Below are 20,635 nucleotides of genomic sequence, written 5' to 3'. Positions count from 1 at the left end.
TGACTTTCAATATCTTTTGTCTTAGGCCAGCTAAGAAGCCAGTCTGTGTCTGATATTAAAAAAAAAAAAAAATAAAGTTAATACCACCAGAAATACTTATTAAGTAAATAATTCACTATAAGGCAAAAGCCACTTTAATTAGCTTTTTCTCAGTTCAATATTTTGGTTAAATGAAATTGTGCCTATTTTATGTCTACATTTTCTTTTGTGTTCTGAAACGTGCATATAAAGATTAAACAAAAGACCGAAAAAAGTCATAGTTTTCAGGTTTCTGGCATAACTGGTACACAGATATTTTGTTGTTGCTCTAAACTGATTTAATCTGTCTGGAAAACAACCTAGCTGCATGTAAGCAAAGTTACAAAATTATTCAAAGCTTCCCTTACCACTGGCTGGTCAATTTTAGGACTTTCTCCCAAGGAAATAATCTCCCTAAAAACAGAGGAACTAAAATATGCCTTGCACAAAGTGTTTCTCCCTCTCTGTAAGAGTGAAAATGTATGGTGCTGTGACATGTAGGCCTGGGTGAGAAGTGGTGAGGGCTTCAGGGGCCGTAGGGTAGTGTCTGCCATCCTGCAGCCTTGCAGTCCCTCTGTGAACAGAGGGGGTCCAGGGGAGAAAGGCCACGCTCCAGATCGTGTGCACATAGTGATTTTTGTCTCGTGGCCCAGGCTGCCCGAAGTTTTTCATGAGCTCCTTACTGCGTAACTTTAAGTATGTGCGCTCCAGGGGCTCCATTTGACTTCTCCACACCCAGCACTGGGGAGGACTGGGGAGATTCCTGACCTCTTTTTTTTTTTCTTTAAAGATTTATTTATTTTTATTTATTTATGATAGGGAGAGGCAGAGACACAGGAGGAGGGAGAAGCAGGCTCCATGCCCAAGAGCCCGACACGGGACTCGATCCCGGGACCCCAAGATCACGCCCTGGGCCAAAGGCAGGTGCTAAATCGCTGAGCCACCCAGGGATCCCCTCTTGACCTCTTTCATACCTGGGCCCCAGTACTGTCAGGCTGCATCCCTACCAACTTAGAATTTAGAACAATGTAAGCATGATGTGTGCTCACTGACTGGGTTGCTTGAATTTATATAAAAATAAAACAATTAAAAAAAATAAAACAATTTTGGATAGGATAGTAGTTCTTTTTTATTTCATTTTTGTTTTTTAAGATTTTATTTATTTGATTGAGAGAGACAGCAGGAGCAGGGGAATGGCAGAAAGAGAGAGAATCTTAAGTAGACCCCCTGCTGAGTGTGGAGCCAGATATGGGGTTCAACTGAGCCACCCAGGTACCCCAGTAGTGGTTCTTTTATTACAGTCTGGAATATATGTTCATGTGTTATTTAGAAAAACCAGTGTATGCAAGCTTCTCAGTAGTTTTGCATCTGATATCTGCCTCTCAGTTGAGCATCAATAACTTAGATTTTTCATGAAAAATCCCAGACTTATTTTTGAGGTTCCTACAGTTTTTGGATAATAAAGTCCCTAGTTTTAGACAGAGAGGATTTTATATAAACTAAGGTTTTAAAATGAGCATTTCCAGTTGGTAGAATATAATATATGCGTGTGTGTGTCCGGATATTTTTTTGCAGAAGTTTAAACAATGTCAGTGAGCTCTTCTTGGTGGATGTCGTAGAGAATCTGAGGAAGGCTGGTTTGGGGGCCTCGTGCTTTATGTTTCTATCCACTTGTGTATTTACAGACACACCCACATGCACCCTACTACCCGCGTATGTACACCCAAATAAATATATGCACACAGGCACACATGCATTCTTCATGTGGTTTCTCTCTGTCTGAATTGACTGCTTTCAAACTCTCATTTTAATGTCCAGAATAGAGTTCTGCTGACCTGTGGGGAGATGACATCCACAATTATTCCTAGTTTCTGGAGGCAGCAGAATGCCCCAAATACTCCTTGATAAGAGGTCATTGGAATGGCTTGCTCTGGTGGGATTGGCTGTTTTTATGCTGATGAGCAGGTAGCTGAGAGCTTTTCAAATTTCTCCCAAATTCGGCATTCATTTTTGAAGAAAAATTTGAAAATGACAGTGGCTGATTCCACAGATGCTGGCCTTCCTCCCTCACCCCATCAGTGGAGGGCATCAGTTGCTTCAGCTCATGTGCTTCCATGGGAAAATAAAAAGGTGAATATGACCTTGGCCTTCCCCTGAGGGGGAAGCAGGATGTGTGTGCGCACACCCATGCAAACACACATGCACATATAAATGCTGTTGAAAGTTAAAAATGAAGTGCATTAGAAAAATGGAAGTTTGAGTAAGTGTATAGACCATTCCTTGGATGACTACAGTGGATCCCTTCCTGGTTTTCTGCTAGTAAAGTGAGTGGGGAAGTATGTATGTGCCATTAAGTCAGAAAATAATAAGAGAACCACTTACATAGATGTTTGAAAACCACTGCTCTAATGCTTCTCCTCAATAACTGCCTTGGACTAGACCCCACAATCTCATGCTGTCTATTCAAAAAAATGCCTAACTTGTCCCTGACGCCACACAGCTAACAGCCTTTCAGGTACAGCCTGTGATCCTCCCTGGCTTAGTATCTCTCAGATGCTGGATAGAACCCATAGCCCTTTGTGTACCATACAAGTGTCAGGATCTGCCTCTGAGCCCCATCCCTCACCAGCTACCACACGCACGCCACCAACCGCAGTGTGCTGTGGCTTCGGGATTTGCAATTCAAGACAAATCTAGCTGAACTCAGCCGTACATTCTGAGACTGTACTGATGTCTTAAGGAGTCTTAAGAAATGTAATGAAAAGCACTTTTTGTAAAAAAGTATAGTTTTCAAAGTAATCATTTATACAAAGATATATAAAATGTACTTGTCACTTAGCATTCACTGAAGAGCTGTGTGTTCTTTTGTGTCCCCTGGTGTGGAAAGACTATTCAGTCCTTTCAGCTTTCTCTGGGAAGGCTTTCCAGAGAGGGCATGTAGATTAGTGATCAGTTGCTGTGTAACAAATGACCCCAGAATTTAGGAGTTTAAGCCCAAGGACTTTATCTCACATAGTTTTCCTGGGTCAGGAGTCCAGGAAAGGCTTAGCCGGCTGGTTCAGGCTCATGGTTGGTCATGAGGTGACAGTCATCTGATGCTTGATTGGGGAGGATCCGCCTCCCAGCTCACTCCCAAGGTTGTTCAGTTCCTTGCCACGTGGACTTGGCCATCAGCTGCCTGAGCGTGCTCACAGCATGGCAGTTGCCTTCCCCAGGGCAGGCCTTCTGAGAGAGTGAGACCAAGCCAGAAGCAGCAGTCTTTTATACCTAAGCTCAGAAGGGACGTACCATCCCTTCTGGCACATTCTGTTGATTGCAGAGCCCAGTCCTGGAACTGTGTAGGAGGGGGTCTGTGCAAAGGTGGGGGCCTCAGGCTGTGAGGTTTTAGGGCCCGTGGAAGCTGGTGGCCACACCTGTTCCAAGGGGGTCTTGGAAGGGATAAGTCCTTAGGGAATCTGTGGTTGGAAGCGCACAGCCCTGCTCATGTGTTTTTCTTTTAACCAAGACTCCTTTCCTTTCACTGCTCATTTCTCTCCACCATCCCTCATAGTGCAGATTATGAAACATACGGACATTTATTTGCCTGCAGCCCTGATGTCCTCCCAGACAGGGAAGCTCCTACAACTCACGAATCGCAAAAAAGGGGCTAGTGTTATTATTAATAAGGCTCCCAAGGGGGAGCTTGGGAAATGCTGTCTCATTTCTTTTAAACCTAGGGCATGTGGGTGCTGCTTATTTCCTGGGTGTATATAAATACAAAGCTGAGTTACTACTGGAACCATTCTAAAAGAGTGAAAACTGCCAGGAACTTGGGTTGCTTTGGGAACTGAATTTCCTGGTTGCTCTGGTATCCAGGGGAGCTCTTCCAGATACATTTGCCTGTGAATCGTCCCATGTTGACTGAGAATAGGTCTCCTGCCTTCTAAAGCTTAGTTGACTTAGTTGGTGAGTGACGGGGGAGTGGGACCCCGGGGCTCTTTGCTTAATGTGACTTGGCTGTCTTCGTCATCTTCAGGCAGGTTCCAGCAGTGGCCCAGGGCAGAGGGTGTGTGTCATCGATGAGATTGGGAAGATGGAGCTCTTCAGTCAACCTTTTATCCAGGCTGTTCGTCAGACGCTGTCCACCCCAGGGACTGTAGTCCTGGGTACGATCCCAATACCTAAAGGAAAACCGCTGGCCCTCGTGGAAGAAATCAGGAACAGAAACGATGTTCAGGTGTTCAGTGTGAGTACAGCTAGTTCCTTGTGTCTGTAAAAATGGAGCAGCTGACCTCAAAGAGCAGGGTGGCTTTGAAACATACTTTTGCTCTGAATTACCATTTTTTCTCCTCTGAGGCCAAATACTGGTAAGTCTGATTTTCTAGGAATTTATGGAACTTAAATTTTGCCAGTCCTCGGTGAAAAAAACACACTTCCCTGTGGCCACAGTTTGAAGCACAGCTCCCAGCTGCTAAAAGAGTAACCCTGTCCAATGGAGCTGTCTGCAAGGATGGAAATGTCCTGTCTGCACTGGCCAGTGCAGTTGCCATCAGCCACCTGTGACTATTTATGTTTAAATAAAATAAAAAACTCATTTCTTCAGTCACACTGGCCACATGGACAGCACAGCTGCAAAGCCTGTCAGGCAAAGTGATGTATGCAGAGCAGCCGTGTGGGCATCACCTGGGGGTTCCTAAGACATGCAGAGTTGTAGGCCCGCCCTGACCCAATGAATCAGACCCTGGGCATGCGCCCAACAGTCTGCTTGAACAAGCTCTCAGGTGGTTGTCAGATGCTTGTTGGGGGTTGTGCATAGAGCACGTATGAGAGAGGACCCACTCCATCATACGAGCCCGTGGATGGGCCTCTGACAGCCCCGCTGGCACATTGCCCACATACTTGATTTCCCGTTGTCTCCTCATATCCTTCAGTCAGGTAATTGCCTTGCCCCGCACTGCCTTGTCTGTCAGTGAGAGAGCCGTATTCCTGGCCAAGCTCTGCCTGTCCCCTCTTTCCCCACCCCTGTTTAAACACTCACCTGCCCTGCGACTGCCAGTGAGCAAGTCAGCCGGCGGGGTGACTCCTGCTGTGGAGGGTGGAGAGTGAGGTCCTAACATCGCTGGCTAAAATGCCACCACCGTGACTCGCCAGCCCTAGTGGGATGTCTGTGTATCATCAGCGGAGCATCCAGGGGTACTCCTCCGGCAGTAAACAAATGTTAGGGTTAGAGCAGCCAGACTTGGAAAACTGTGCGTGCGCAGCCCTTCCTTCATTTATTCAGCATTAACTGAGCATCACTGCATGCCAAGACGTGATGATGAACAAGGTCGACCAGGTCCTCGTCCTCCAGAGCAGACAGTCTAATCTCACAACAGTGTAAACAAACAGTGGAGCCCTAGCAGATATTGACAGATGCATAGAAAACAGCCGGGGTGGTGTGGTTGTTGGGCTGGAGGCAGTTGGGGATGGAGGCGCTACTGACAGGCAAGGTCTCTCTAGGGAGCTGCCTGTTGTGCTGAGGGCCCTGCAGCGTCACATGCTCTGTGATGTCTCTGAAGTCTGTGGGAGTCTTCAGAGTTTTATGTTGCTCTGTCTCTCACTTTCCATGGCCTCCAACTTAGAGTTCGCATTGTGATTCTAGAGTTTCTGTGGAGGTAGAGGCAGTGTATAGAGAGATGAGGAAAGTCAATTAGTCTTCAGGCCAGCCAGCTTCCAGCCTGGAAGGTGGGGAGTTCCTGGCATTAAACTCCGGAGATTGGCTGCCTCTGCAAACCAGTGGAATCTCCCAAGTCCTAGATGGGATTGATAGAGGTTGGCTGTTATGTCCAGGAAGAAATGTTACATCTTAAGATAATGCCACATTTTCTGCTAAGACTGGAAATTATTCTCCAGGCAAGGTAATCATTGCTCCTAATGATGTGTAAATAAAGTGATTAGCTTTTGGTTAATTATGAAAGAGATAGGAGCTCACATAATGAAACAAACATCAACATGTGCCAATAGCAAGATGACGTAGATGTTGGAATTCGAGGGTGGAGACTTTAAAACAGCTGTCCCGAAGATGCTTCAGTGATCAGTTGCAAACATGTTTGAAACAATTGAAAAGTAGAAAGTGTCAGTTTTAGCAAAGATGGAAGATACAAAGAAGAATCAAATAAAAAATTTTTTAAAGATTTATTTATTTATTCATGAAAGACACAGACTGAGAGAGACAGAGCCATAGGCAAAGGGAGAAGCAGGCTCTTCGCAGGAGCCCGATGCAGGACTCGATCCCGGATCCTGGGATCTCGACCTTAGCCAAGGCAGCTGCCCAACCACTGAGCCATCCATGAGTCCCTCAAATAAAAATTTTAGAACTGTAAAATACAATAACTGAATGAGAAAATCTCTGGAAAGAATTGGTAAACTTGAAGGTAGAACAATAGAAAGTGCCCAACAAAGAGTAGACTTGGGGGGAGAAAAAGAACAGCCTCAGAGACTTGTGATACTGTAATAAAAATCTAACATTCATGTCATTGGAGGATGGTTTTGGCAATTTAGAAACTTCTGTCATGGTGTGGGTGTGGGTATTGACAGTTGCCTTCCTCAAAATTATGCTTCTCTTTTGGAGTTTGGTTAAATTTTTTTCTCATGTCTTGTAGAGTTTACTGGTCTCTAAGTGTGGCCACTGAAAAATGTTTTTAATTTATTTCACATTTGCTTGTTTGAGCGTAATTACGTTTATGCTGTTGAGGCAAGGGATAAAGACCTTCATGGATCAGGATAACTAGAAAGAGCTGTGTGCACTGTTTTCCTGCTTCTCTAGCAACATGAAGAAAATACTTATCCCTGCTGGTCACTTCCTACTGCATGCGCGCATACATACACACACACACACTAATTTGATTGTCTTAGAAAGCATATTTCACTTGATTTCCTTTGAAATACCTGCTTGATGGAAATGCTGGAGAATGTTATCTGCTGAGGGGACAGAAGAGACAGCTGAAATCCAGTCTCTTAGATGCGTTGACTTAGATGCCAGTTTGGCCACTAGGCACTGAGCACTTGGACTGAGGTGCTGTGCTCGGTACTGTAGATCCACCAGAGCACATAGACTTCACAGTACCTGCTGCAATATATCACATCATCTTTATTTCATTGAGAGGCTGCATAGTGTGTCCAGGGTTGTCAGCTAGTAGTAGGTGGCAGAGCTAGGATTCACACTTCCATCTGTCTGCCTCCAGCGCTTGAGCATTAGCATAACCCTGCTGTACTGTGTCCTTTGTTGATAGGGATGATTCAGATGATTTTGCTAAAAAAAGTCTTCAGATTTCCTAGAAATTATTTGGTTTTTCTACTTTATAAAATGTTACTAAAGTCTCTTCCACTATCCTGAATTCAGGATAGTGAAAGTCCTTTACACTTTTTTTTTTCCAGAAAACAGTTTTTATCCTTTTAATTTTTACATGTGTTTTGTAAGAACACAAGAATAACCGAACTTACTCCAATTTGGGAATTCTTAGACCTCTGCTTACTCGTTCCTGCTATGCGTTTTTCTCATCAAGCAGGGCATAAACTATTTTATTTATTTTTATTTTATTTTATTTATTTTATTTTTTTATTTTTTTATTTTTTTTTTGCATAAAGTATTTTAATCTCACCGGGAGTTCGATGCTGCCCTCTGGGTCCATGGACTCCTACAGTTACACGAGTGAGAGAAGGTCTGTCAGCCTCTGGATCCAAGGTCAGTAGGCAGAATGTTTGTAGAAACTGACAAGCTAATCCTAAAATTCATGTGGAGATGGGAAGGACCCAGCTAAATCTTGAAAAAAACAATGTTGGAAGACTCCTACTTCCTGACTCCAGAGCTTACTACAGCTACAGGGATTGAGATGGTGTAGTACCAGCCAGGCGCTAGACACACAGGTCCATGGAATAGAACTGAAAGTCCAGAAATAAACCCATACATCTAGGATCCATTGATTTTCCACAAGCATGCCAAGAGAACCTAATGAGGAAAGAACTGTTTTTTAATGGTGCTGGGAAACTAGACATCCACATGCAAAAGTGGGAAGTTGGACTCTTACATTGTATACCAGAATTAACTCAAAGTAGATTCTAAGCCTAAGTTTAAGAACTAAACTCTACAGCGTCCTTTCTCTCTCTCTCGATCTATTTTATTTGAGAGAGTGTATGCACAGGGAGGGACAGAGGAAGAGGGAGAAGCAGATTCTGCTACACTCTACAGCTCTTAGAAGAAAATATAGGAGTAAATCTTTGTAAACTTGGGTCAGGCAAAGTCTTAGTTGATACAACAGGAAAATAATTCTTGGTTTAGAAACTTTAACTGTTACGGAAAAAGTAGAGCTAGAGAGATGGGTTCAGGAATAACCATATTTTTAGGTTTAATAAAATAGAGACACAGCATGAAACAAACTAGTAATGTTTTGGTATGTGTTAACTTACAGTAACGGTGTTGTCAGATTTCTTTCTCTAATCCTGTGATTACTAGGAACTTGTCAGTATCCTTCCCACAGTTTCAGGAAAATGTGTGGTCTTGTTTTGCTTTCTTGCATGTAGTGTATATGCACTTAGGGGCATTTTTTCCTTCCTGTCTCTGTGTCCAATATTCACAGCTTCCCTGATTCCTGGTGTTTGGGTTGTTGACTAGGAACTCTCAGGCCTTTGGTGGCCCCTGCAGGCAGCACAGAGCAACTTGGCTGTATGAGATGGTCAGTCTTTACTCGACTATATTTCAAAGACCCTCCCAGCTTAGAATTTAATAAACATTTACTGAGCATCCATGTGCCAGGCATAGGATGAATGGGATGTCCCTGTCCCCATGGAAGTCAGGCTCTAATCACCAAGTCACCAGGGGCCCCTGGGCCAGGCAGGGGCTCTGATTTCACTCTCTGTGGAGGCCACAACATACAGAGGAGGGTGGGCAACTTCCTTCCTTCCTGGGCCCTCCTCACCTTGTTCTCTTCCATACCCAGGCCCCCTCCTAGCCAGCCTCTCGGGAAGGACTTTGTAACCAAATCCTAGTGGTTGACTCTAAGAGGGAGGTTGTGCGTGCAGGGCAGGCCCCGAGGTCCACAGGCAATGCTCTGCCTGTACTCGCTTTTGAGAGCTTGGCTTCACTGGACAAGGAGCATCATAACTGAGCACCTCTTACTGCAGAATTCTCAGAAATCCTCTTAGGGAAATCAGAGCGGGAGAGCCAAATATTCATGTCGTTTTGCATTAAGTTTTAACTTGAAAACATCCCCAAAATGTATCTTTTCCAGTTTTTATTTTGTCTATGGAACCAAGGCACGGTGAGCTCCCTGAGCGTGTGGGATACCCGCTGCTGCCCCTGTCCTGGCAGAGGGGGGGTGTGGACTGGGGGGCTCACCCACGGCCCTGGTGACAGAGGAGGCATGTCTCACCGTCTGGTCCCCAGGAAGTTGAAACGAGGTGAGGTGGGGCTTTGCAGCTGGGTCCTGAGACCAGGGTCTCCCCACAGTCGTTGAGTCATCGTGCCAATGGAGAGGGCGGGGCGTTTCCCCCCCAAGAACACCGCACACAGCACTGCTTGGGACTCTTTTGTAGGAGCTCGGCAGCCCCACGCCTATGAACTCCTTTCCTTAGTCTTCCCCTCCATACCCTACCCCCCATTCTGCTGGAAGGCTTGGGGGTTTGCCGAGCAGAGATGGAGCTTCAGCGATGACCCCTCGGAATCTGTCCCCGCAGGCTGCGGATTCTCTTCCCGCCCGCAGAGGTCTTCAAGCAGCTCTCCTTTACACCTGCACAGCCACAGTCCTGGAGAAGCCAGACACCCCAGACCTGCTGGCACTCCTTTTATTGGCAGGATGGAGGAATGGGGCTCAGGGGTGGTCCCCGCTGTGTTGTCCTGAGGGTGCGGTGCATCCGTGCTCCTCCTCCTCGCTCACCCTGGCGAAGCGGGAGTGCATTCCTCCCCTCAAGTCAGAGTGTCCCCTTCCTTTCCTCCACCTTCCTCTTCCGCCAGTTCCATGCTTCCCCCTTCGTGAATGTTACATTTCTGGAGGAAGTGATGAGCTTGGGGAGAGGAAGTGGCCCCAGATGCCCCTCATCTGGGGACCCTCCCTTGGAGGCACACAGTAAACAGACCCTGGGGGCGAAGCCTGGTGTCATTCCCGGTGAAGTCAGAGTGCAGGAACGGGAACTAGGGGCCCTGTGAACCACGGGAGTTCCCACCACCGCTGACACCCACCCACCACCCCCTCTCCTCCCTCCACGTTAGCACACTCCCCTGACATCAAACAGCAGAAGGGGATGTTAGCTAATTTGAGCAAACACAGCAACAAAAAACCTTGCAAGGCTGTGTGGCAGTTTCTCATGAAGCTGAGGAGAAGCTGAAGGTCCTCACGTCCAGGGACCAGAACTGCAAGGGAAGGGATGGGGTGAGGACAGGTGCACCGTGTCCTTGGACTTACTGCTAGGGGGTGTGGCCCCAGCCGTTTGCTCTTCAGCTCTCTCCTTTCAGGATTCAGGTGCTCCGGATCTCCAGGGCCCAGCCTGCACTCCTGGGCTGAGAGCTAGTTTCCTAGACTGTCCTTTCCCAGAAGGGAGTCAGGGGTGCTCTTAGGAGGAGGGTGGGTGGATGCAGAGGAGCCATGAGGTGAAGCCCCCTGTGCATCTCCTCATCAGACATCCATCCGGCACCTGCTGTGCACCAGGGTGCCAGGCAGGTGTGGAGTCCACAGCGGGCAGGCCCATCTCTCCCCTCAGGGCCGCCTGCACTGACCACTGACTGGAGGTGCACTCACTTTCTCTTACCATGATTCTGTGCCTGGGTCCTTCCCTGTCTGGGTGACCTTCGGGCATAACCGCCCTGGAAGCCTTTCCTCACCCCATCCTGCCCCATCTCCCACACGCCTCTCCAGACTTTGTCTCCCAGACCCTTTACGGTCAGTGCTCTCCCTGTCCCACATCTGTCCCTCTGTTCTGCTCTGCAAGCTCCATGAGGCCAGGGTCCTTCTCGGACTCCTCTCTCAGTCCCTGGCACCTTGCTCGGTTCTGGTTGACGCCCTATCAGTGTTGAATGAATGTGGCGGTGGCCAAGCAGGAAGGCCCTGGTGATGGCTGAAGGGGTGGCCCCGCCCTTACTTGGGGGACTGCCCACCATCCAAACGCCCAGGTGGCATCTGAATGCTTTCCTTGTACTCGTCGGGACTGTACTAGTACAGGAGAGGGAGAAAAACAGATCACCCGGTAAAGCTTGAATAAACTTTTGGTTACTTTGTGTGAGGGTAGGAATTACAGAGAACACTCCTGGAGTCTGGAGACCTAGTTGTAGTCTATGCTGCGTCCCCAGCTACCTCTGAGATCTCAAGATGTCCCTGCACTTCCCTGGGCTCAGCTGCTCCATCCTTCAGATGTGGCGTTGACCCATGGCAGGGGCTCCTCGCCACACTCCGTTTTTCTAAGTTTGTGCAGAGATGAGGAGATGACTGGCCTTTGGGACTCCCCTGAATTCAGGGGTGGGACTTGTGGCCTTGCGTGGCTGCTGCCGGTCAGGCCCTCGTAGGCTGTTCCAGGCAGTCACTTCTGTTCAGGTCACACGGGGGCGGGGGCGATGTCCCATCTCAGTTCACAGCCTATTGTGAAAACTAGTCCGCAAACTTCCTCCACTGCTTGAGCTGTCCCTTCGCAGAAGCTGGGGTGGGACTCCACCAGACCTGTCCTGTCTTCAGAGTGCTCTGGAGCGGGGCTCCCTCCCTCAGTCATGAAACCTGCCTCGCCCCCTCCAGGCCTTCCAGGCTCTTCCTGGAGAATATTGCCTATTGAGGTTTGAAGAGAAGGAAAGAACTGTGAAGCCTGCTCTCTTGCTTCTTCCCACAGGTCACCAAGGAAAACAGAAACCACCTTTTGCCAGATATTGTGACGTGTGTGCAAAGCAGCAGCAAGTGAAGATGGTTTGTGTTCCTGTTTCGTGCACTTCAGGATGCGCTGGTTCACACCAAGCCTCATCAGTGCCCTGCCTGTCAAGGATTCATGCCTTCAGGCTTATGAAACCTTATGGGCTTTTCCAGAGAAAGCCTGACAGCTGTTTTCCATAAAATGTTTAAAAGATCAAATTAGCCCAAATGCTGGATTGGCGCGACAAGATGAACAGTCCACCGCGCTTTATTTATGTGGAGAGGTTTCTGTTTATTTCCTCTTGCAGTTGTGCGTATGATTTTGGTAGATCATGAAATGAGAAATGGTTTTCAGAGTATTAGATGGAACTTGCCCCCACTGAAGTTTATAAGGGTGTTCTGGGGAAGGGGGAGGGGAGCGTTCGCTATCTAATCAGTTCTGCACATAATGAAAATTAAAGCCCTCTCCAGGTGCAGCTTTAGCTTAAAACTGGTTACTTCAGAGAAAAGCCATGTGAGGTCCTCCCCACCCGTCTCATTGTTTATTTGATTGCTTATTGCTTAATAAAATACAACTAAATGTGGTTGCAAACATGTGAGCCCTGTGTGGGAGGGGCGTAGAGTCGTGAGAGATGTTGACAGTGTGCGGTACTCCGCAGGCTTAGGCCTGGGGGTTCAGGTCAGAGCCCCCCACTTTCGCCAAATCAACTTAGACATGGCCTTAAACCGTTCTGTGTCCTGAGTCCGAGAAAAAGTGGGAAATGAGTGTCAAAGGAGGGCAGTGCCGCAGCATGGGAGGACGCCATCAACGGCCATCTGTGTGATCCCCAGAGTGGGCCTGGGGCTAGGGGCAGGGGCTGTCAGTAATGGGACAAAGATCACCCTCTGCCCCCAGCAGGGCAAGTGCTGACAAAATTGCAGAAACCCCAGAATCCATGAAGGGTAAGCACTGCCCTCTGAGTGGTTGATGGTACTGTAGTGATAATCAGTACAGTGCTTTCAGGTCATTTTTGGTAAAGATCTATGAATTTCCAGGATATTTTAGCAGCTAGCCTTTAGCATTCATGCCAGGCTGTGCCCCTGTCTGTAATCACGGCCCAGTCTAGGCGTGTGGAGCAAGGTGCCCTGGGCACTGGGCACACTGCATTGTGCAGGAAGCACCTGCGTCCCTGAGCCAAGACGATGGTTGGTAGCCTATTACGGGCTTTTTGGTGAGCATGCTTTCCTCAGTGCTTTTCCCCAAGGGAGCCTCCTGAAGCTTGGTGTGGATTTGCTAAGCTTTAGAGGGATGCCATCTGAAAGGCCTACTAGACGGTGAACTAATAGGAAGGGTGCCTGGTCCAATATGCAGAAGAAGGCGTCTCTCTCACTGTCTGGGCCCAATTGGGTGGTTCAGGGAGACTGAGCTCATGATATCTGACGGGTCCCCTGGGACTGAAGGAGCACTGCATACAGGTGTGGTCTGGGAGCCCGGCCCCTGCATCAAACCTACTTATTCAACTCCATGGTGCTGAAGAGCCCCACTTGGCCTCAGGTGAACTCAGGAAACAGGACAGGCTGAGTAAGTGTCACCCATGTGCCACAGAGACAGACCCAGCCCCAGACCTGGAGCAGCTGGTCTGCCCTAGCTGATGGAGCCCATCAGACGGAGCCTTCACTGGCCCTCCAGGGTTACAGCCCCTTGGAGATGTCCGCTGTGCCAAACAGACTCGGGGTGGCCCCCAGCACGTAGGGGCTGGGAGCTGCTGCATACTCTCTCTTCAGTGGTAAAGAAACATGCCTTTACTGGCAGAGAGTTTGAACCAAGTCCCTGTGCTCCAGAGCCCATGCTCCTCCTCTGTCCCACTGTATTCCTGTTGGTGTTCTCCTCCTTTTCAGGGCATCATGCACCCCCAGATATCAGAGTTGACATTTAGCTGCAATAAACTAGCAGCTATCAGATGGAAGAGCATGGCGTGTTAGCTACCGCACAGTCCTTAAGTAATTACTGTATTACTTTGTCAAACAGGATGATCAGGGGCATGTGTGAAGATACTCAGTGCAATTCCTGTATTTTAAGAAATGAAACCTAAAAAGGATAATGTTACGGTCTGAATGTTTGTATCCCCCATAAATTCATGTGTTAAACTCTAACCCCCCGTGTGATGGTGTGAAGAGGCCTTTGGGAGGTGATTCGGTCTTGAGGGTGGACCCCTCATGAATGGAAGAGACCCCGGAGAGCTCTCTCCCCTCTGCCTTGTGACGTCACGGCCAGAAGCTGGCTGTCAGTGAACCCGGAAGCAGGCCTGGAATCTGCTGGTGCCTCCAGAACCATGAGAAATAAGTGTTTGCTGCGTAAGCCCCCTACTCTGTCATATGGGATAGGATGAATTCACAAGTGACTCTGACTCAGGGCCCCGCATGCGCAGCCTGTAGAAAGGGCATTCTGCTGAGGCTTAAAGGAGGGAGAGACTCAGAGGCAGGGCACCATTTGAGGGAGAGCACCGTTTGAGGCCTGCCTACTGAGCAGGCCAGGACCAGAGGAGGAGCCAAGTGCGCCCCCCCATCTGCGCTGCTCCCTTCGGGCCGGGAGGGGTGCGGTGGCAAGGACAGGCTGGCATCAGGAGTTCTCATTTACTCCTGAGCTTGAAATGGCTACTCTGCAAGCAAACCCAGACACCTAACAGACCCCTGGGTCTGAGGCCAGACTTGGAAGAATTCACTTTGAAAAGCACGAAATGGATGTACGTATGGCTGGATGACGAATTTAAGCTGGAATAACATGGCTGGATGGGACAGAGCAGAACTGATTTGGAGAATGAGTTCACCAAATCCTTCCTCTTCCTCCCGGAGTAGATTGTACCACCAGCCACTTAACACACACATTTAAAAAAAAAAAACAATTTCTTTTTGCCTCTGAATGTACATGTACAGGGATGGACAAGTTTTCAAATTCATCGACTGTCATCTGGCTGTTGTGGCTGATGTACGTGGCTGCCAGTACAGTTGCTGTTGAGCGGCTTACTCCATTCCCAGCCCTCAAGTCCTCAAGCGCAGGGTGGGGGGCCATGGTGGCCCAGAAAAAGTGGAATGGGCCTTCCTCTTTCTCTTCCTGTCTTGGAGTTCATGAAGGTTGTGTCTGGAAAGATCACACACGTGTGCATGTGCTTGTGTGCATACACGTGCATGCTGATGGCAGGTGCCATGTCCCTGGAGTGTAATGACTTAGACAAAACCCCCAGCGGTGGAGGAGGCCTAAAGGGCTGAGTAAACAGGGGTCTTCGCGTTGCACACACTTGGGGCAAGGAGAAGCTGGAGCCTCAAATGATTTTAGAAACTACTTGCCAGACAGATGGTTTCAAGACACAGTGCAAAATTTAGAATCAATAATGCCAGATTAGCCACATGATTTATATAAAACCAACCACTACAGTTTTTAGATCATTTTTAGAGGAGAAACAATTTTGTTCAGTGTCCAAATGCAAAAAATAACCCTGTGGTTGTATGCTGGCAGCACGTTTAAATAACTCCAGCATGAGATGTCACCTTAGGAATATTTTCTTAAATGGAGGCTAATCCAGTCTTTTGCTAGAAATACTCTGATAGACAGCTGACTGGCTGAAGGTCAGATGAACAAGTTTGTGTCTATTGGGGCACCTGGGTGGCTCAGTCAGTTAAGCATCCAACTCTTGGTTTCAGCCTGGGTCGTGAGCTCATGGTTGTGGGATTGAGCCCAGCGTCAGGTTCTGAGGCCCTGTGCTCAGCACATAGTCTGCTTGGGATTCTCTCTCCCCCTCTCTCTGCTCCTCCCCACTCCCTGCACGGATGCACCCTGTCTCCGAAATCAATCAATCAAGGTCATTTATTGTAAATATAAAGGTTGTGTGCCACAATGTAGAGAAAAACTGTGACTGCGTTGCTGCCAGGCATGCAGGGCACGGGAGCGTATCCAATCCCATCTTCCCTTCTGTGGGCACACACATCCCTGCACGTGTGTGTGTAGGCACTCCCAGCATGCACGCCCAAGATGATTTTACTCTCTCTGACAATGCAGACCTGCATCCAGATCAGAGAACTTTGGCCTAACTGTTGACAGCCACAGCCATCCTCGTCTGCTCGCTCTGCACTGAGAACCAGGACGAGCGGTCGGGTCAGCGGGTGGAGAAGCAGCTCCCGAGTCTCTAGCGGAGGACGTGGGCCCGGAGCATTTGCGCTTCTCATTCGTGTTACCGTTTCTCTCCCTATCAGGTTTCCAGCTCTGTCAGAAGATCCACTTTCTGTGGACACAGTGGCTTTCTGGATGTCTTGCTTCCAGATGCCCAAGGGGGTGGTCAGCCCACATCAGGCTGGGTGCTGCCAGCTGGTCGTCATCTGTCTGATTTGATTCAAAGAGATGCCCTTTGTGGGGAGGCCACGCTCACAGCTCACAGCTCACAGCTCACAGCTCACAGCTGGCCAGTCAGCGCTTGGGCTGGGCTGTGAAGTTGCCCAAGGAGATTGCACGGGCTGCCGGCCAGGCGTGGTTCGGCCGGCCTGAGAACTGCAGGGCGCTGCTATCAGCTGCTCGTTAGACCTGCATTTAAATTAATAATAACCAACTTTGCATCTCCAGGGATTGCTGATTTTAGAATAATGTACAGTGTCTGACTACAGAGCCCACCTATTATTAATTGGCAATTCTTAGTTTGAAAGAAAAATAAAAGCATTCCCATCTACTTCCAAGGGGAAAGAAGTTCTGTGCCGTGCCCTCCCCGCCTGAAGCCTAGGCACCGTGAAGAACCTTGCCAGACTAGTTCGGAAACGACTATTTCTAACTGTCGTCTTTCCAGAAGGGATAGTTCCCCGCGTCGGTGACGGTGTTCCCCCCAGACTGTGTTTCCGGGCCCCTTCACCCTCCCGTACATCCACAAGAAGCCAGGTTTCTGCTTTACCCGGTGACAGCCTTCATGTGGGGAAAGTCCCAGAACTTGTGTAAATGCCGTTCTCTTAATCAAGGATACAGCAGAACTCCACACACGGCAGTGACTGTAAACATTTTAATCCCAAAAACAAAGGGGTGTGCGAGTGTTGTGTGGCACGGTAAGGACTGCCTGGCTCGGAAAACAAGGGGACATTCTGCGCGTGGACAGGACCACCGGGCTCGTGGAACCCGCCTGACGGCGGTTGAGCGTCAGTGAGTCCGATGGCCTTCCAGGCTCCCGGGGGACTAGATTTCTGTACTTGGGTCGCCAGCATCGCTGGGTGTCCACAGGATACTTTAGACGTGACTGCATGCACTACCACGTTTCTTGGAGTAAAGCTGCCACTGGTTTATACTTCACACCTGCATAAATGCTACAAAAGCTGAGGCTGCCCTTAGGCGTGGACTGACCCTACTGTGTTTGACCAGTGGATGGTAGGACACGTGCTGCTGTCCGTTTCTGGGACGTGGGTGACAGTGATGTGTAAGATGCCAATTGGTTAACATGCAGTTTTCTTCAGGGCAGGAAAGAGTTACTCAGGCGCTCTACTTACTCTAGTTGTTTTTAAGATATTACATGGCTTTTGTTAGAATTTGCAAATTCTGGAAGTTGTGCGAGCCACGCCGGGGAGCTCCGGGGGCAGCTTGGAGCGGTGTCGGGGGAAGGAGGTGTGCTGTCAGGTGTCGTATCGTCACGGGAGAGTTGCTTCGAGAAGCTGAGGTGCAGGCACTGGTTTCCACAGCAGCTCTCGAGTCTCCCCAGCCGGGGCTCCTGGCCGGCCCCTGCCCCGGCCCCTACAGCTCATCGGACGCGCTCTGCTGCGAGGCCGTGTCGTCCAGACCCATGTCCTCCTGGCTGGCCCTCCTGCACAGCAGCCCCCCGTTCTCTGCCGCGGCCTCGGCCAGGCCGTCGCGAAGCTGCCCCAGCTCGGTGGCCTCGGTGGGTTCACACGGCTCCGAGAAGTGCTTCCAGAGAGAAAGGAGAAGCGGGGAGGCTCAGCGAACCCGTGGGGCCGCTGCGGGGCCTGAGCTAACCGGCCCGGGGGGCAGGTGTGGGGGTCCAGGGGCCTCGGCCCGAAGGAAGGAAGCCACGGGTCCACAGTGCTGGCTGGGCTGGGGGCTCTGGACACGGGGGCCCCTCCCCAGGGGATATGGACATGCCGGGCACCGGGGCCCTCGGCTAAGAGGTCACTGTGTGCCTGGGTGTCCTGGGTTCCGGCCAGTGTCGTGTCCCCCCCCCGCCCCCGCCCAGTGCACTGGCTCCTGGCAGAAGCACGAAGTCCGGCAGGTTTGTGCCCAAACAGGAACACAGAAGCCCTTTTATCCTGGGCGCACAGACTGCCGAGGACCTTATTGTCCTGAGGCAAAGAGAATTTGCCAGCATCCCAGAAGCACACCCACAGACGGTATCTTAGTAGATTGGGGGACGGTAGGAGAAAAGTGTGTTTTGTGCATTTTTCAGAGGAAGTGAAAACACGGAGCGAGGTGTGTTTCCATGTACCTAACTAAACCTAGTTGAAGCTCCCGAAGTCAGCGGGCTGCTTGCATGGGGCCACTAGTGTGGCCTGGGGAGCTGCCCCGTGGGTGCGGCCCCCCTTGTTCACCTCCAGATAGCGAACCCCGAGCCGGAGCCAGGCAGGGGCTCTATTTACCTACTCACTTTTTCTCTGACAAAGCTCAAGTGCTCCTCTCACATCAGCTGGCTTGGAGCTCTGGAGGAGTAACAGTTTATGTGGGGCAAGTCCTTCAACCTCTCTTTTTCTAATGTTTAAATACATAAGAGCAGGAGGGCACCTGGGCAGCGAATCTGGCACTAGGACCCGGTGAGGGTCTAACTCCCCTGCTGACATGTGTCCTGTCCTCCCCCCCAGGCCAGAGTGATGGGAAAAGGGATGAAGTAGGACCTGCTCCTGCTCTGTGGATGCGTGGAGAACATTCCTGCTCACATCCCCAGCCCAGGGCTGAGGGGACAGTGTTCTGCGGCACCACCCACCCCGGCGTCACTAGTTCCAGGACTTGTCCTGTGTATCTTATCTGCCTCTGAGCATGGCCAGAACACCCGCTGTCTAGCACTTCCTGCCGCCTGTCACCCTGGGAACCCTGTGGACAGGGCCGTGGGAGTCCACCGACAGACACCCACCTGCCCGGCCCGCCGACCCAGCCGCTTACCCGTGTGGCCTGGCTGGTGGCCCTGGCCGAGGGGCCCATGACGATGTTGACGCTGCTGGATGACTGGGTGTCACTGGTGTTGCCCCCCTCCGCGGCAGACAGTCCAGAAATGACCAGAGCACTCGAGAAGCTCCTCTTGCCGAAGAGGAAGCTCAGGGTGGAGCTAGTGGACGAGCCCAGGCTGGACCTGATCAGCGCCTCGGCCCGTTCGCGGACGCTCAGGTGGCCTGTGGTGGTGACGGGTGGGGGCTGCGAGTGCAGGGACGCGGCCGAGGTGTGGAGGGAGAGCCGGCTGCCCGAGAGCCGCTGGGCCAACTCATGGACCGACGTGGACGTCTGCAGGAAGGCCTGGTGGCTTTCCAGGTTCGGGCCGGACGAGCTCAGCACGGCTGGCCTTTGACTTAATGCCCCATGTGCCTGGACAGACTGACTCCTGCCTTTCCTCCTGCCTTTAGAAGAAAGCACAACAGGTTGCCATGGCAGAGGTGCCTACCAACGTCGGGCCGTGCGGCGGGGCGGGCAGCCTGGGCCCTAGGAGCCCAGGTTGATCCACCATTGTCAAGGCCGAGATGGCCCCAGTGGGGCCCCAAGGACTGAAGGGCTTGACCCCAGGGCATCCCAAGGCAAGTGGGACATGCTGTCACAGGGAGGGGTGGCCAGGGCAGTTGATGCAAGTCCTGCTTCCCTGGGAGCCCCAGACCTAGGCGACCCAGAATGTACCAGCAGCAGAACCTGGTTGCTGCCACAGGACCTTGGTTCCTGTGCTCCTCTGATCAGCAGGCTTTTATCATTTTAATTGCCTTAAAAAGGTGTATGTGTAGGGGGGGGGGGGGGCATATGCTGGTTGAGTCTTTGCTTTCTGCAAAAGTTTTCCCTTAAAATCAAGATCTTAAGAAGCCCTCACAGGCCCCCATGGACGCAACTGGCCAGGCCCAGGCCTGCCCTGACATGCGGCCCAGCTCCCTTGTGCGGCCGCTGCTCCCCACAGGCCCCCTCCTGGCCCAGCCCTTGCCCAGGCTTGCAAGACAACCCGCTCTTGACAGAAGGGTTTGGGCTGCCCCAAGGACTTGGTCCTGCCCACACCCCGGGAGAGGAGCCTACTCTTGTGGCTTTAGAGGAGCACGAGGAGGATCGTGTGTGCTGCTGCAACACTCCAGCTCTTAAGCGTCGGTAATCACTGGGCTCTAGTTGTAAACTATAACTTTGAAGGGAGCGACCAGCGACGGACGTCACAGTTCTACCAGCTGCCTTAGCGACATGTCTCCCGAAGCTGCTACAATTAGGCATTCACTCAATAAAAGCAGAGGGGGTGAAGGGGTGGGCGCCCTGAGGACGGTCCCGTGCATTTTCTCATGTTCCACCTCAACCCAAATTATTAATTGTGCATCTGGTGATTCTAAAATACTTACGTGTGTCTATGGAGGCCCCAAGAGGTGACATGAGAGAGGACTCCTTAGGGAACGTGTTAATATGGGGATCCCAGGGGTCCCCTGCAGCCCCGTGTGGACCTTAGTGCGGAGCGGGGTGCCCCTCACCACGGGTGTGCCCCACCTGGCCTCTCCTGCCTCCCGCCCGCCTGCTGGGTCACCCGGGCGCCCCCCTCGGGGCTGGCATGAGTGTGGGCAGCGCCCTCCCCCGGAGCTGGGGCCCTTCTGGCCGACGGCTGCTG

The 20,635-nt window shown here is 50.6% G+C and overlaps 2 protein-coding genes across 7 annotated transcripts in view; one reads left to right on the top strand and one right to left on the bottom strand.

The window, feature by feature from the left end:
- The window catches only part of NTPCR (nucleoside-triphosphatase, cancer-related), a 28,763-nt gene extending 16,313 nt beyond the window's left edge, over positions 1-12,450 (top strand). For 4 of the 5 annotated variants that reach the window (XM_077894482.1, XM_077894486.1, XM_077894487.1 and 1 more), the window contains 3 exons: positions 4,034-4,243; positions 7,624-7,720; positions 11,842-12,450. In XM_077894482.1, coding sequence (XP_077750608.1) covers positions 4,034-4,243; positions 7,624-7,720; positions 11,842-12,059 — 525 coding nt within the window. In that variant the 3' untranslated portion in view covers positions 12,060-12,450. The remainder of the gene's footprint in view (positions 1-4,033; positions 4,244-7,623; positions 7,721-11,841) is intronic. The other variant, XM_077894483.1, reaches the window with a different exon arrangement.
- Positions 12,451-16,859: 4,409 nt separating this feature from the next.
- PCNX2 (pecanex 2) overlaps positions 16,860-20,635 on the bottom strand; it is a 288,682-nt gene continuing 284,906 nt past the window's right edge. For both annotated transcript variants that reach the window (XM_077894480.1, XM_077894481.1), the window contains 2 exons: positions 18,967-19,415; positions 16,860-17,763 (listed from right to left, as the gene is read on the bottom strand). In XM_077894480.1, the coding sequence (XP_077750606.1) occupies positions 17,593-17,763; positions 18,967-19,415 (620 nt within the window). In that variant the 3' untranslated portion in view covers positions 16,860-17,592. The remainder of the gene's footprint in view (positions 17,764-18,966; positions 19,416-20,635) is intronic.

The sequence above is a fragment of the Canis aureus genome, chromosome 4 (genome assembly GCF_053574225.1).
Source record: "Canis aureus isolate CA01 chromosome 4, VMU_Caureus_v.1.0, whole genome shotgun sequence".
Lineage (NCBI taxonomy): Eukaryota > Metazoa > Chordata > Mammalia > Carnivora > Canidae > Canis > Canis aureus.
This window is presented reverse-complemented; position numbering and strand designations above follow the sequence as displayed.